This window comes from Taeniopygia guttata, chromosome 3, assembly GCF_048771995.1.
Source record: "Taeniopygia guttata chromosome 3, bTaeGut7.mat, whole genome shotgun sequence".
NCBI classification, from domain to species: Eukaryota; Metazoa; Chordata; class Aves; order Passeriformes; family Estrildidae; genus Taeniopygia; species Taeniopygia guttata.
In genome coordinates this window covers 3,751,699-3,766,301 of record NC_133027.1, presented here as the reverse complement: position 1 = coordinate 3,766,301, position 14,603 = coordinate 3,751,699, and the positions used below count along the sequence as shown (strand labels likewise).

Sequence of the window (14,603 nt, the reverse complement as noted above, 5' to 3'; positions counted from 1 at the left end):
CAGGAGGGTCTTTGGGATCGAGGAAGGTCAGAGACAGGTTGGAGGATGGATACAGGTGGGCTGGAGGTGGAATTGAGGAAGGAAGGATGCAGGCAGGGTGGAGGTATGAAAAGCAGGTGGGACGGAGGAGGGCAGGAGGAGGGATGGAAGCAGAGCAGGGGTGGAGGCAGGATTGATGGAAGCCTGCAGGGGCAGGGATGGAGGAAGGAGGGAAGCAGTGAGGAGCAGGGATGGAGGAAGGAGGGAAGCAGTGAGGAGCAGGGATGGAGCAGGGATGGAGGAAGGAGGGAAGTGGTGAGGAGCAGTGAGGAGCAGGGATGGAGGAAGGAGGGAAGCAGTGAGGAGCAGGGATGGAGGAAGGAGGGAAGCAGTGAGGAGCAGGGATGGAGCCGGGATGGAGGAAGGAGGGAAGTGGTGAGGAGCAGTGAGGAGCCGGGATGGAGGAAGGAGGGAAGTGGTGAGGAGCAGGGATGGAGCAGGGATGGAGGAAGGAGGGAAGCGGTGAGGAGCAGGGATGGAGTCGGGAGCAGGGATGGAGGAAGGAGGGAAGCAGTGAGGAGCAGGGATGGAGGAAGGAGGGAAGCAGTGAGGAGCAGGGATGGAGCAGGGATGGAGGAAGGAGGGAAGCAGTGAGGAGCAGGGATGGAGGAAGGATGGAGGAAGGAGGGAAGCAGTGAGGAGCAGGGATGGAGGAAGGAGGGAAGCAGTGCGGAGCAGGGATGGAGCCGGCAGCAGGGATGGATGGAGGAGGAGGGAAGCAGCGAGGAGCAGTGAGGAGCAGGGATGGAGGAAGAAGGGAAGCAGTGAGGAGCAGGGATGGAGGAAGGAGGGAAGCAGCGAGGAGCACGGATGAAGCCGGCAGCAGGGATGGAGGAAGGAGGGAAGCAGTGAGGAGCAGGGATGGAGGAAGGAGGGAAGCAGTGAGGAGCAGGGATGGAGGAAGGAGGGAAGCAGCGAGGAGCAGGGATGGAGCAGGGATGCAGGAAGGAGGGAAGCAGCGAGGAGCAGGGATGAAGCCGGCAGCAGGGATGGATGGAAGGATGGAAGGAGGGACGGAGGGAGGGAGGCGGGCTCTGGGGCGGGCAGCAGGCAGGATGCTGTCACGCCGGGGGCGGGCAGCCCGGGATGACTCAGCCTCCGGGAGCTGCCCCGGCCGTGGCCACCGAGCGGGGCCGTGAGTCCCGGTGGGTCCCGGTGGGTCCCGGGGAGAGCCGCGGACGCGCATAAGAAGCGGTAAGGGAGGGGATGCTTCGGCTCAGGGCACACGGCAGTGGGGCACCCCCTTGCACGGGGACAACAGCAGCAGCGTCTCCCGCTTTTTCCAGCGGCGTTTTGGGGGTTTTTTGGGCTAGTGCGGGATGCGGGATGCGGGATGAAGGAGGGGGATGCGCTGCGGCGCGGATTGTTGCCGGGAAAATGAACCCTCGAAACGCATCAAACCTTCAAGAAAAAGGTCACGGGAGGGGAGAGGAAGCTTTGTTTTTGTGATCGAGACAGGAAAACAGCGCAGCTCTGCGCTGCTTTGGCACCCTGCAGCATCCCGTGGTGCACGGCCCAGCCCGGGTTTGGACCGGGACCACGGCGCTGGAGAAGCTGCCGTGGGTCCCTCTGGCCTGGGATGGATCCCCCATCCCCGTATCCCACTCTCAGGGATGCTCTGCGGGCGTGATGTAGCAAAGATCGCTTCCTCCTGGCATTTCCCTCGAAGGAAGGGATTTCCGTAGCACGGGGTGTGTGGGGGGGTTTGTGCAAGACTCTGGTTTATGGATTGGTCTGTAAGAAGAAGAGGAAAAAAAAAATAAAAATCAGTGCAGCTTCATTCGGGAGGAACTTTGTGCTTTCTGTGCATGGAAGCTGCGGAGGTGAGTGCTGCAGCTTGTCTCAGGAGGGAATGACTTTGTCAGATACAGAGCAGCCAGGTCTAGTAGGGCTGAAATTAGATGACCTTTAGGATCTCTTCCAACCCAGATCTCTCTCGGGTTCTGTTATCTGACCTGTGTTAGTGATCTGGCTTTGCTAGGAGGGAATAAGCATGGGGAGGAGCGTCTGATGTTGCTTTTTCTTGATGAAAAAAAAGTCATCCAAGCTGTGGTAATGCAGGGAGAGCTGTGATGAAGTCAGCAGAGCACGGGTTTGGTGCTGCCCGGCTCACCTGGTGACACAGCAGGCTGAGCTGGATCGGGAGCTGGAGCTGAACCTCGCTGGGTTCGCTTTGTTGTGGTTGGAGTCACAAGCCCTGGCAGAGAGAACAAAGGACAAAGGCTGGTGCTGAGCAGGACACATGATTTGGGCTGGGCTGAGCACCCCTGGCCCTGGAGGGCTGGGGGGTGTTGTAGAAGGGAGGGTGGGACAGCTTTTACCTTCCTCAGAGCCTTGCAGAAGGTGTGGACACCTCTGTCTGTGCCTGCAGGGGGTTGGCCCAGACAGTGCAGGAGCTGGGAGATGCTTCAGGGCTGTGTCTTATCTGTGCTCTGGGCTGAGTCATGTGAGCTGGGCTCGGAATAGCCGGTTTGGGGGTTGGGTTGTTGCATTTTCTTAAATGAAGTTAAATGCGACTTGTGGGCTTTGTTTTGGGGATGGAGTCCCAAGGGTGAAGGGATTCGCAGCTGTGGGTACCGTGTGCCTGCCTTGGGTGCTGGGAGGGTGATGTGGGGTCCTGCTGAGGTTGGGATGTCAGGGTTGGACTGTCAGGAGCTCCATCCTGGAGAAAACAGGCGGGGAGCTGCCCTGGCTCCCCGACCTGGTCAGGAGGGATGGAGATGGCACTTGGGTGGTGTCTCCTCCTCCTCTGCGGCAGCTCGGAGGGCTGTGGGTGGATGCTGCAGCACCAGCACAGCCACAGCCCTGCGGGTGCTCTCCTCTCCTCCCTCGCAGGCTGCAGCAGCTCCTGCAGAACCTTCGCTGCCTCCTCCTCCTCCTCCTCCCTGCCTGGGAGAGGGGCTGTGCTCAGCTGGCCCAAATTTCCTCTTTCAGAGCGACCAGCTGGCAGAATCTTGAGGGTTCTGTCCCACCCAGGGGCAGGTGTGCTGGTGGGTGTTCATTCCTTCTTTATTTCTTCCTCATCCTTCAAGAAATGACATTCGCAGGTGCTCTGGATCTCAAAGCATTCCCTGCTCTCAGTCCAGGGGAAGGGGGAGCAACCCAAGGGGCTCTTTGCAAGCCCCAGACATCTCCTGCCACCTGGGGAATTCTGTAGGGTGAAGCTGATGTGTCCCGAGAAGCCCAAAGGTGGTGGGATATGAGCTGTGGATCAGCCTTAGCCAGGGTTATCCTGAAGCTGAGGCACCTCTGGAGATGTTGTGGGGTGCGGAGGGAAAGGATCTGCTGGAACTGGGGAAACTCCTCTGCCCTGTTTGCTGTGCACAAAGCGGGGAGCAGATGTTGGGGTGCAGCAGCCGTGATGCAATTTTGGTTTTGGGGCCGCTGCTGTGGGGTTTAAGCGGCCCTGAGGTTTTAGGGGTGAGGAGGAGATAGCGGTGCTGGGGGAAGCACCAGGCTGATAACGCTGCCAGGGGAAGTTCTGCTGCTCGGATCAGCTGGGACAGGGGGTGAGGGAGGAAACCAGCAGCTTTTTGTCACTGTAGGGCCTCTGGGGTTGTTGTGGTCGGGCTGCACATGACCCACGGCCAGTGGGAATCCGTCCTGCCAGTCCCGTGCCTGTGTCCTATTTATAGACCTGCTGTACACAGGATAAAGCCTGGGAGAGGGGGGGTTAGGAGGGAGGATTTCCCCTTCCTTTTCCAGACAGATCTTGGGATACCTGAGCTTGGGTGTCAGCTCTCACCACCCCAAACTTTGCAGCCATAGGAGACCTCATAGAATAGAAAGATGTGGGGTGGAAGGAGTGTTTAAAAGGGCATTTAATTCCAACCTCTTTGCTATGGGCAGGGACATTTTAACTATTTTAGCTGTATGTCAGGTTGCTCAGAGCCTGTCCAACTTGACATTGAATATTTTTTGGGATGAGGCATCCCCCATCTCTTGGGGCACCCTGTTCTAGTGCCTCACCACCCTCACAGGGAACAATTCCTTCCCAATATCCCAAATGCCTTCCTATCTATCCCTCTCCTATGGCAGTGGGAAGCCATTCCCTGTGTCCTGTCCTTCCATCCATTGTCTCAAGTCCCTCTCCAGCTCTCCTGGAGCCCCTTTAGGCACTGGAAGGGGCTCTGAGCTCTCCTTGGAGTCTTCTCTTCCCCGGGCTGGACACCCCCAGCTCTCTCATGACCCATAGGGAGGCTCCATGCCCACAGGAGACTTGGCAAGAGGGTTTTTTTGTTGTTTTTTTTTGCTTCAAGAGCCCTCTGGCTCCCAGCTATTTGCTTTGCTGGCCCTGGGCCATGTCCATGGTGCAGATGCAAAGCAGCAGAGCTGAAACTCTGCCTCTTTCAGGAGAAACTGCTGGGATCTATTTTCAGTTTGGTTTTGGGTTGCCTGGAGAGTGTGGTCTGGTAACCCGAGGCTGGGAGATGTGTCTGTCCCTCAAAAGCTGGGTGTGAGCAGCACATCCATGCCTGGCAGGGTGCTTTTCAGCCTGTCAGCAAATTTACAAACATCTTGCTGGAAAACAAAACAAAAAAAAAAAGTGTAATCGTGTGACTTCTGGCCTCAGAAACGCCTCCTGCCTACGCTGGGAAAATACCGAGTTGACTGCAGGAAGTACAGGGGGTTTTGGGGTTTGATATTTGTGTGTCTGTGTGCATTTTCTTTTATTATTATCATTATTTTTGTAAGATTTTTCATTAAAAAGGTGCTTCAGCTCAGGCTTGTTACCTGCAGGCTTCCTGTTGTGGGCAAAAAGCACAGTTGTACTGTACATGTATTTATTTTCCTGGGTGTAGCCTTCTGTGTAAGCACGGAGCCAGCAAGTGCCTTGCCTGCAGAAACCTCTAAGCAAGAAAATATTCATGAAACCCCTGAAAATATCCATAAAACCCCTTCAAAGAGGTGATATGTAGGAGTGAGAGGACCCAAGTGCTGCTGAAACTCAGCTGGTTTTCTCTTGGGCAGAGCTGAAAGCACAAAGAAGGGGGAACAAATAAATGAATGGTGGAAGCAGGAGTGGGAAAGGAGAAAAAAGCCCCTTTATACAGCGAGCTGCAGCCGCCTGGGCTCACTGCTGGCAGAAAGTAGGGCACTCCTGCTGGCTTTTCTTCTCTGGAAAGGCTGAACTTGGCTGGGAGTGGGTGGAAGCAGCCGGCGGGGAGGTGTGTGTGTGTCCCATCCCCATCCCCTGCTCATCCAGCTCTGCTGCTCTGGGGCTTGCAAAGGTGATTACACCTTCAGCTGGCTGAGTTGAGCAGGAGTTAAAGCCTGAATATCTCTGCTGTGGAGGAGCTGAGGTGCTGGAGCGCTCACCAGGCTTGGGGTGGATGTGGGGCTGGTGGGAGGGAGCTGGGAGGGTGAGGAGGAGGAGGAGGAGGGTGCCCTGGTGTGTTTGCAGAGATAAAGGAGCTTGTGGCCTCGTGATGTGTCTGAGTCAAGCGTGGGGACGTGGCACAAGTGGCTGCTGGTGCTGGGGGTTAATGTGAAGTTGGGCAATTCGGTGTGAATTAGGTTAAAGGGGAGCAGGGAAACCACAGAGCCCTGGGGTGGATGGTGCCTGTGCTCCTGCACGGGAGGCTGTGCTCCTTTCTGTCCTCCTCTTCCTCTGTATCTCTGATCTCCAAATTGGGGCTTTCCTCATTCCCTGCACCTCCCTGGGGAAAAGCCCCAGTGGGAGAGGAGCAGAGGACAGCAGCCACAGACAGCTCTGGTGCATGGACAGGGGGTCACACCTGGGGCTGTGACACCCCCAGGGCAGTGGGCTGGCCAAAATGAGGCACTTAAAAATGTAATTTGGAGTAATATCTTAAAAGGGAAGAGCAGGGCCTATCAAGTCCCATGCCTGAAGTTTGGGGTGGAGATGGGGTATCACTTATTCCTTCTCCTGGTCCTTATTCTCCATTGCTGTGGAAGTAAACACAGGTTTTAATACCCTCCAAATCCCTTGGATCGGCTTCAAAAGGTATTTTCCTGCTGCTGCTAATCTTGCAGTGGTCAACAAACAAGGCTGCCTTGTCTGATATCTCCTGAGCTGCAGAGGGGGGATTTGTTTTTTCCTGTGTCTCTCTCCTGACCTTTGGGGCAATTGGGGATCTGGAGGGATCTGGTACAGCCACACATTTTATCCTCCCACGTGTTGCTGCACTGAGCCCACCTTGGGAATGTTTCCAGCGATTCTCCAATCTGGCTGCAGGTGGAGTGTCCCGTTCAGCTGCCAAGATGTGGCCACACGTGTCCCTCCTGTGTGTCCTGGTGGCCTTGGCCAACGCTCGCAGCATTCCTTACTTCCCTCCTCTCTCTGATGACCTGGTCAACCACATAAACAAGCTCAACACCACCTGGAAGGTGAGTACTGGGCTGATTTGGGGTTCTTCTGGAGAGGCATTGCTGACAGTCTCTGTGGGGTTCAGTGTCTGAGCTTTGGGAGTGTCACTGTGGTGGTGACACAGATCCAGCCTTGGTCCCAGCTGGCTTTTCCAGTGAGGTGATTCCTGCAGTGACAGAAACTGTGAGCTCCTCCTTGGAGCAGAGCAGGGTGAATTTGTGGAACAGGAGCAATGTAAGAGTAGGAAAGTCTGCAGGGGGCTGGAGACAAGCAGTGAGTGTCCAGTTATTGGTGACCTGACCCTCCTTGGCTGCTTTGCTCTGTCCAAAGCCTGGAGCTGGACCTCACTGGTCCTGATGGGCAGATCCTGGGCCGTGTTCTGTGTCTGTAGGTGCTTGGCTCTTGGCCCCTGGGCTTTGTGTCAGACTCTGGTTGGGGTTCAGGGAGCTCTGGAGCACTGGGATCACATCACTGTGATCCCAGAGATGCTCCTGGTGGCTCTGGGGAGTCGTGTCCCAATGCTGCGTGTCTCTCTCCAGGCAGGACACAACTTCCACAATGCTGACATGAGCTACGTGAAGAAGCTCTGTGGCACCTTCCTGGGTGGGCCCAAGCTCCCCGAGAGGTGAGTGCAGGGAGGAGAAGGTGAAGCTCCAGTAGAACTTGTGTGGATCCTTCATGAGCATCTGGAGTGGGTCAGGGGCTCTCCTGGCAGGCTGTGGGCAGCAAGGTGGACATTGGTGCAGCTTCGTGGACATTTTTCATGGAATTAAGCATGGAGCACACGTGAGGGGGAAATCTATCCTTTGTCCTGCCAAATACTCAGCCAGTTGTGCAGTTTGTTATCCTTGAAAATGAACAGGCCAGAGGAGCTGCTGACCTGATCTAAGGACAGCATGAGCATTTACGCTCCATCAGTGAGCAAACAACACAAACGTCCTCCAGGCCACCTTCAGAGGAGGTTGGAGAGTGCAGTGCACCCCGTGGTGGTTCACTGGTGTTCCTGAGACAGGATTTCCCTCTCCTCACAGGGTGGATTTTGCTGCAGACGTGGAGCTGCCCGATAACTTCGACTCACGGACGCAGTGGCCCAGCTGTCCCACCATCAGCGAGATCAGGGACCAGGGCTCCTGTGGCTCCTGCTGGGTAAGGACAGGGGAAGTTTAATGTTGTGTTCATAAAATTTACTGGGCAAAACCCACACCTTTGTATTTGCTGCTGAACCCCCTGCCATGGGCAGAGGCACCTTCCACTCTCCCAGGTTGTTCCAAGCCCTGTCCAGCCTGGCCTTGGACACTTCCAGGGATCCAGGGGCAGCCACAGCTTCTCTGGGCAACCTGTGCCAGGGCCTCACCACCCTCACAGGCAGGAATTCCTTTCCAATATCCCATCCATCCCTGCCCTATGGCAGTGTGCAGCCATTCCCTGTGTCCTGTCCCTCCATCCCTTGTCCCAAGTCCCTCTCCAGCTCTCCTGGAGCCCCTTTAGGCTCTAGAAGGGGCTCTGAGCTCTCCCTGGATCCTTCTCTTTTCCAGATGAGCACCCCCAGCTCTCCCAGCCTGGCTCCAGAGCAGAGGGGCTCCAGCCCTTGGAGCATCTCTGTTGCCCTTTGTGAGGGGACACTGTGGGATCCTGCAGTGTCTGAGCTCCTGGGTGGCTTCTCCCAGCCAGGCCATGCTTGCTGCTCTCATTTCCAGGAGATTTCCTGGTTTCTATCCCCTGGCCAGCTCTAATGGGTGTTTTGGGGTTGCCCTCAGGCTTTTGGTGCCGTGGAAGCGATTTCGGACCGGATCTGTGTCCACACCAACGCCAAGGTCAGCGTGGAGGTCTCAGCTGAGGACCTGCTGTCGTGCTGTGGCTTTGAGTGTGGCATGGGGTGAGCTGCTCCTGGTCCTTGTGCACCTGGGAGGTGGCTGGGGGGAGCAGGGGCAGACCCTGGAGGTGCTGATTGCTTCAGCCCTGCCTTAATTGTCTCCCTTAGGAGCTCCTCCAGGAGTTTGTGCTGTGCATGAGGGAGTTAGGTGGGAACGTAAAGGTGATTTGAGGGACTGGGACACATCCTGTCCCCAGCACAGTGGGTGGTGATGGCTGCAAGCACATAGTGCTGCTCTTCCACACGGAGCTGGCAGCTGCCAAAGCCAAAGGAAGGATCTTTTCATAGTCCCAGATCCTTGGTTTTCAGGCACAACCCTTTTACCTGCAGCTTTCCCAGTTGTTGAGCACAGGGTAGGGAGTTGAGTCTCCAAGTTTTGTTGCTCCTGGCAGCAGAAGCTGGTCAGGGACCTGGTAAAAAGGCACTTTGGGATTTGGAGCCATGTTACCTCATTGCCTGAAACCTTGGTGTCTCAAGGCAGATCCTGGGGAAGAAAAGAACAGCCTAAGAAAAGGCTTAATGTGCCCAAACCTTCCTTTGAACCATCCCAGGCTGGCTCCATTCTCCTGCCTCTCCCAGAATGGGATGGCTGGGGCTGGAGCTGGTGCCTCTCCTCCCAGGTGCAATGGTGGTTACCCCTCTGGTGCATGGAGGTACTGGACAGAGAGGGGCCTCGTGTCCGGGGGTCTCTACGATTCCCACGTGGGTAAGTCCTGGCAGATACCCTTGGGGAAGTAGGGAGGAGCAACTCTGCTTGGTTGAGGCTCATGTTTTTTGGGGTGCTTTTCTCCTGGTCTGCATCCTTGTGGCTGCTCCCTCCTTTGACTCGAGCACCTCTGCAGTCCCAGCTGGCTGCCCGTGCCCCCATGGCTCCTTCCAGTCACTCCTCTGGTAAAAGGGTCCCTGAGCAGCACCCAGAGCCAGGAGCCCTCAACCCACCCCCCAAGGCTCCTGTTTCCATAGCAAGAATGAATCAGCCTGTGAATTTTGTGTTATTGCTGGTTTTTAACCAGTTCACTACGCTTTGGATGAGGTCGGGAGTCTTCCTGACATGTTCCCCCTTTAAAAAAAAACAACTTCCAGACTGGAACCCTCTGCCTCTCCCTGTCATTACCTGATTCATGTTTCCACCTTTTCCAGCACCGTTTGGGAGAGGGAGGTGGTGGGAAGCAGGTCTGGTGGGAAACACGTTGCTCATGGAGGGTTTGGCAGGGGAGGACCTCCTGCACCCCACTGATTTGTGGGGTTCCTGGGGCAGAAAGGCTCTTTCCTGGGGCTTCTGCTGCCTTCCCCAGCGTGGCTGTCGGGATCTGTGGGGACAGCCAGTTGATGTCACCTCTGTCCTGGACAGGCTGCCGGCCCTACTCCATCCCACCCTGCGAGCACCACGTGAACGGCACCCGGCCCCCCTGCACCGGGGAGGGAGGGAGCACCCCGAGGTGCAGCCGGCACTGTGAGCCCGGCTACTCACCCTCATACAAGGAGGACAAGCACTATGGTAAGGCAGGTGCCCTACAAAGCAGCTCCAGAGCTGCTCCTCGTGGCAGCTGGGAGGGGTGGGCAGGATTGAACCCGTCCCTGGTGTGGTTTTTTTCCCCTGTGCCCCGTTCTGGAGCAAACCTGAGTGTGGCAGATGCAGAGTTTGTGTTTGCTGAGACTCAGCTGGGAAGGGGGAACTGGTAGAACAGGTTTGAGTCCTCGTGGTGCAGGTGGCTGGCTTGAGGAGTGTAGTGCTGAGCTCCATCTGGTGTCAAAGCCACCTCCAAGTCTCCTTGGCAGCAGCCAGCCCTGTAATTTTAGGATTATCCGTCTGTTTCTTGGAGATGTGTCTTCACCTTGAGTATTTTGGGTTTTGAAAAGCAGAATGTACCAGGGAAAAAAGTCCCTTCCCACTACAGCTGTCTGGAATAGGTCTTTGGGTACAGAATAGGACTCAGATTAAATAATTCCCTCTGGAAGAGGGGTGGCTGGAGCCCACTTTTCCTGCTTGGCTGTGTCAGTCCCTCTGGAGCTGCCGGGTTTGGATTTAACCTGAATTTAAGTGCAAGAAGCCTCCTGCAGGGTCACACTGAGCCATCCTGTGTGGCCTGACCGTGCCATCCTAATGGTGGGAATTCTTCTCCTTTTAGGCATCACATCCTACGGAGTCCCTCGCAGTGAGAAGGAAATCATGGCTGAGATCTACAAGAACGGCCCAGTGGAAGGAGCCTTCATTGTCTACGAGGATTTCCTGATGTACAAATCTGGTGAGCAGCAGCACTGGGGCTGTGGGGGGAGCTTCAACCCTCTTTTGTGCCTCTTTTTGTCCCTCTTTTGTGGCCCTGGTCTGTCTGCTCCAGTCTTGGAGATCTCAGCCTCACACTTGAGTATCTGGTGTGGCAAAGACACGGGCAGATGCCATTTCCTGCATCCATAGCAAGGGTAATTGGTTCTTGGGGCTGGATCAGGGAAGGAGCCCTAATGGGAAGCACCCCAAATTCCAGCTGACAGGAACAGCTCAGATTTAGGACCTCAAAACTGTTGTGAATAGGCTTTGAGCCCCTTGGGGAATGTCTCTGGGTGTCCTGTGTGCTCAGCTGGTGCTGAGCATCAGTCACAGAATCATGGAATGGTTTGGGAAGATAATATTTAAAAAATCATCTTGTTCCAACCCCCTGCCATGGGCAGGGACACTTTCCACTATCCCAGGTTGATCCAAGCCCTGTCCAGCCTGGCCTTGGACACTTCGAGGGATCCTGGGGCAGCCACAGCTTATCTGGGCACCCTGTGCTAGGGCCTCACCACCCTCACAGGGAAGGATTTTCTCCTAACACCCAACCTAAATCTCCCATATTTTCGTTTAAAACCTTTCCCTTCTGTCCTGTCACTATCTCCCAGTGCAGAACTCCTTCTTCCAGACTGCACTAAGTTTCATTTTCACATTTAACTAAAAACATTTCCTCAGCCACTCTGGGGTTTGTGATACTGGGTGGCCCCCAGGTTCTGAGCACTCTGTGCTGTGGACAGATGGTGCCTGTTGGCATTTTGGGGTGTTTTTCCCTGTTGGAGTCCAGCACATCCCTCTGGCTGCCCTGGCTGTCTCGAGACCCTGGCAGGGGCCTCGGAGACCCTGGCACAAAGTCAAAAACATCTGTGGCTTTGATTTTAGCATGTGGAAAAAGCTGTCAATTTTATATGAGGAATTACAAGCCACAAGGGTTTTAGTAGTTGGATATTTGAACTAACAGGGTGGAAAAGTAGAATTTTGGGATTTTTAGAATGTGGTTCATGGGGGTACAAGATGGAGGAATTTGGGCGTGTCATAGCCTTTTTCTCCTTTGTCTTGTCCTCCATGTCTTGGTGTGATGGTGACACTTTTCTATTGGTTTGAGGTAGAGGTTCACAGTTGAACATAGATGATAGGAGTTGGTAAAGAAATTGTAAACATAGACACGTGTTGCTATAGGACACGAGAAAGCAGAACACGAGCCACCTGCTACTTTGCAAGGTAAAAGAGGAAGTTTATTTTCTGACTCCAACTTTTATACTTTTCTAAAGGTGATAGTGGATTGGAGAGTGAATGGGCCACCTCTCCAAAGATATTGGACAAACCACTAGTACATTAAGTTTCTCTACCCCTATGAAGGAATGCAAAACAATATGTTGTTTACAGAAATTGTGTGGGAAAGTTTTCCAATAGAATGTAAACTCAGAAGGCTTTAGAAAAACTTAAGAATCAGGGCGACAGACACGTAGTTTTGAGTGTATAAAGTGGGAGCTGCCCAAGGCTCAGGGGCAGATTGCCATGGCTTCCTTTCTGGACAGAGCTCAGCAGGTCAGAGAAAGAATGTTTAGATAAGAAGACATAAACAACCTTGAAAGCACAATCGGAAGCATTCCAGGCTCCTTCTTTGCTGCTTGGGCTAAGGAAACAAAGACTCTTTAGGATCTCAGGGGCACCCTGACCTTAGGAACCCTGAGAGAAATCGACATTTCCCTTGCAGGGGTCTACCAGCATGTGTCTGGGGAGCAGGTGGGAGGCCACGCCATCCGCATCCTGGGCTGGGGCGTGGAGAACGGCACTCCCTACTGGCTGGTGGCCAACTCCTGGAACACCGACTGGGGGGAGAACGGTGAGAACCACCAGGAATTCCCACCCCATTTCCCTGCCCCGTTCCCCTCGGATGGATGGATGGAGAGGGTGACTCTTTTTTTTTGGTGTTCTCCCAGGTTTCTTCAAAATCCTGCGAGGAGAGGACCACTGTGGCATCGAGTCCGAGGTTGTGGCCGGCATCCCCAGGACGGAGCAGTACTGGAAGAGGATGTAACTCTGATCAAACCACAAATAATCCTGAATCCCTGATGCTTTTAACTGATAGTGGGTTGGGTGCAGAGACCCTCCCTTCTAAAAGAGACTCTAGTTCAGGTTACTTTATTAAAGCTTTTTATCTTTTCTTTTTTTTTTTTTTTCAATTTTTTGTTCGTGGTTTTTTTCTCTTTTAAAAATTTTTGGGTTTGTTTTTGTTTTTTAAATTGTACGGTGGAGCTGGAGGCGGAACTGCTTTCTACCAACCTCCTGCTTCTGGTGGGTCACAGCAGGACATTGGGGCATTCCCTGCTCAGAGGACTGCTGGAGAGCTCACTGGCCTCTTGGAATCTGGTTAGCCTGGACCCCTGCCAGCCCAGTTTGCTACTGGGAGGGCAGGAAACAGTAGCTTTGTGCTGGGATTAGGGACTTGGTGGGGCAGCAGAGGTGGATGCTGCTGGAAAGCCATGGCCAGGGGGGATTTGGGCACCCCCAGATGGGTTGATCTGACTGTTAGCACCTGAAACAAGCAGGGAAGAATTTCCTGTGTGTGTGTGCCTTGAATTGGCTAAATTTAGACCTATTAATGAACAAAATACCGATGAACTTGATGTGGGGGTGGCTCTGGCCAGAGCTGCCTGCACCAAGTCCCTCGTGCACCGCCTGCTCTGCTCCATCCTTCTGCATTTTCAAACCACTTTTTCCTCAGCTGTTCACTGACTTTTATCTGCTGTAGTCTGGGGTTATTGATGCTGGGGAAGGGCCTGGCTGGAGCTGCAAGAGCCTTTGATCAAATAGCCTGCAAGCCTCTGGGAGGGAGCTGGAAAGAGAAAAGCCCTTCTCCTCCACGGCCGAGCAGCCTGATGTGTGCAGGTCACGCCTGGGCAAGGGTGCAGCACCCAAATTTGGGGTGCTTTGGGGCTGCAGGTGCTGGATGCTAAGCTGAGGGACGGTTCCCAAGTCTGCTGCAGGGAGCTCAAGCAGATGCTTGGAGGTGTCTCACTAATTTGGACACGATTAAAGCTTTTTTTTGCTTGAGCCACTGTCACTGAGGAAGGTAAAAACCCTTATTTTTGTTACTGGGGGGAGGTAATAGCTTAAGTATAGGAGGAATCATGCGATTTGCCAACACTAATATAGCAAAGAGCATTTTTTTTAAATTTTAAAGCACAAAATATATTAGTGACCTGAGGCTATGGGTCTGAAATGTGTGAAGCAGGCTCTCCATGCACTGTAAAATAGCCCCTTTCCTCTGCTTGCTCAGGCACCAGTGAGGCAGAGCTGTGCTGTACTTGGCTGGAACACCTGTGCCAATAAATGATTTCTCCAGTGTCTCGGCTCCTGGATCTTGGTTGCTTCTGCTTGGCTTCCACCACCTCAGATGGTTGTGTGCAGTGGGAGCCAAGTGAGACCCTTCTGTCATCAGAGAATGGCTTGGGTTGGAAAGGACCTTAAATCTCATCCAGTCCCACCCCCTGCCACGGGCAGGGGACACATTCTTCTATCCCAGTTTGCTCCAAGCCCCATCCAGCCTGGTCCTGGACACTTCCAGGGATCCAGGGGCGCAGCCACAGCTTCTCTGGGACCCTGTGCCAGGGCCTCCTCACCTTCACAGGGAAGGATTTCCTCCCAATATCCCATCCATCCCTGCCCTCTGGCAGTAGGAAACCATTCCCTGTGTCCTGTCCCTCCATCCCTTGTCCCAAGTCCCTCTCCAGCTCTCCTGGAGCCCCTTTAGGCCCTGGAAGGGGCTCTGAGGTCTCCCTGTATCCTTCTCTTCTCCAGGTGGAGAAAGGCTGGAGCAGAGAGCAGCCAGCTGTCCCCAGCATCCCTGAGGATGCACCAGGGCCCTGGAGCATGTGCCTGCAGCCCAGGGCTGTGCCACCACTCCTTTCACGGTGAATTTATGGACCCTCAGCTGTCCCTCTGGTTAAAATTCTTCCCCCAGGTGTGGCACATGGGGCTGTACTTCGATACCCAGAGTTAGCACCAAGGGACCATTGGAATTTCATGAGCTGAGGGTTTGTAACTTGTGGGGAAATTACCGGTGTAAAAAAAAACAACAAAAAAAAGAT

At 54.2% G+C, this 14,603-nt stretch overlaps 1 protein-coding gene across 8 annotated transcripts; it reads left to right on the top strand.

The window, feature by feature from the left end:
* Positions 1-1,099: 1,099 nt before the first annotated feature.
* On the top strand, positions 1,100-13,860 carry CTSB (cathepsin B). Of its 8 annotated transcripts, NM_001245175.1 has the most exon segments (12): positions 1,175-1,233; positions 6,239-6,390; positions 6,910-6,995; positions 7,402-7,516; positions 8,128-8,246; positions 8,864-8,949; positions 9,595-9,661; positions 9,664-9,665; positions 9,668-9,741; positions 10,373-10,489; positions 12,227-12,355; positions 12,453-12,677. In NM_001245175.1, coding segments are annotated over 9 exon segments (780 nt in total). In that variant the 5' UTR covers positions 1,175-1,233; positions 6,239-6,264; the 3' UTR covers positions 10,478-10,489; positions 12,227-12,355; positions 12,453-12,677.
* The last annotated feature ends 743 nt before the right edge of the window (positions 13,861-14,603 follow it).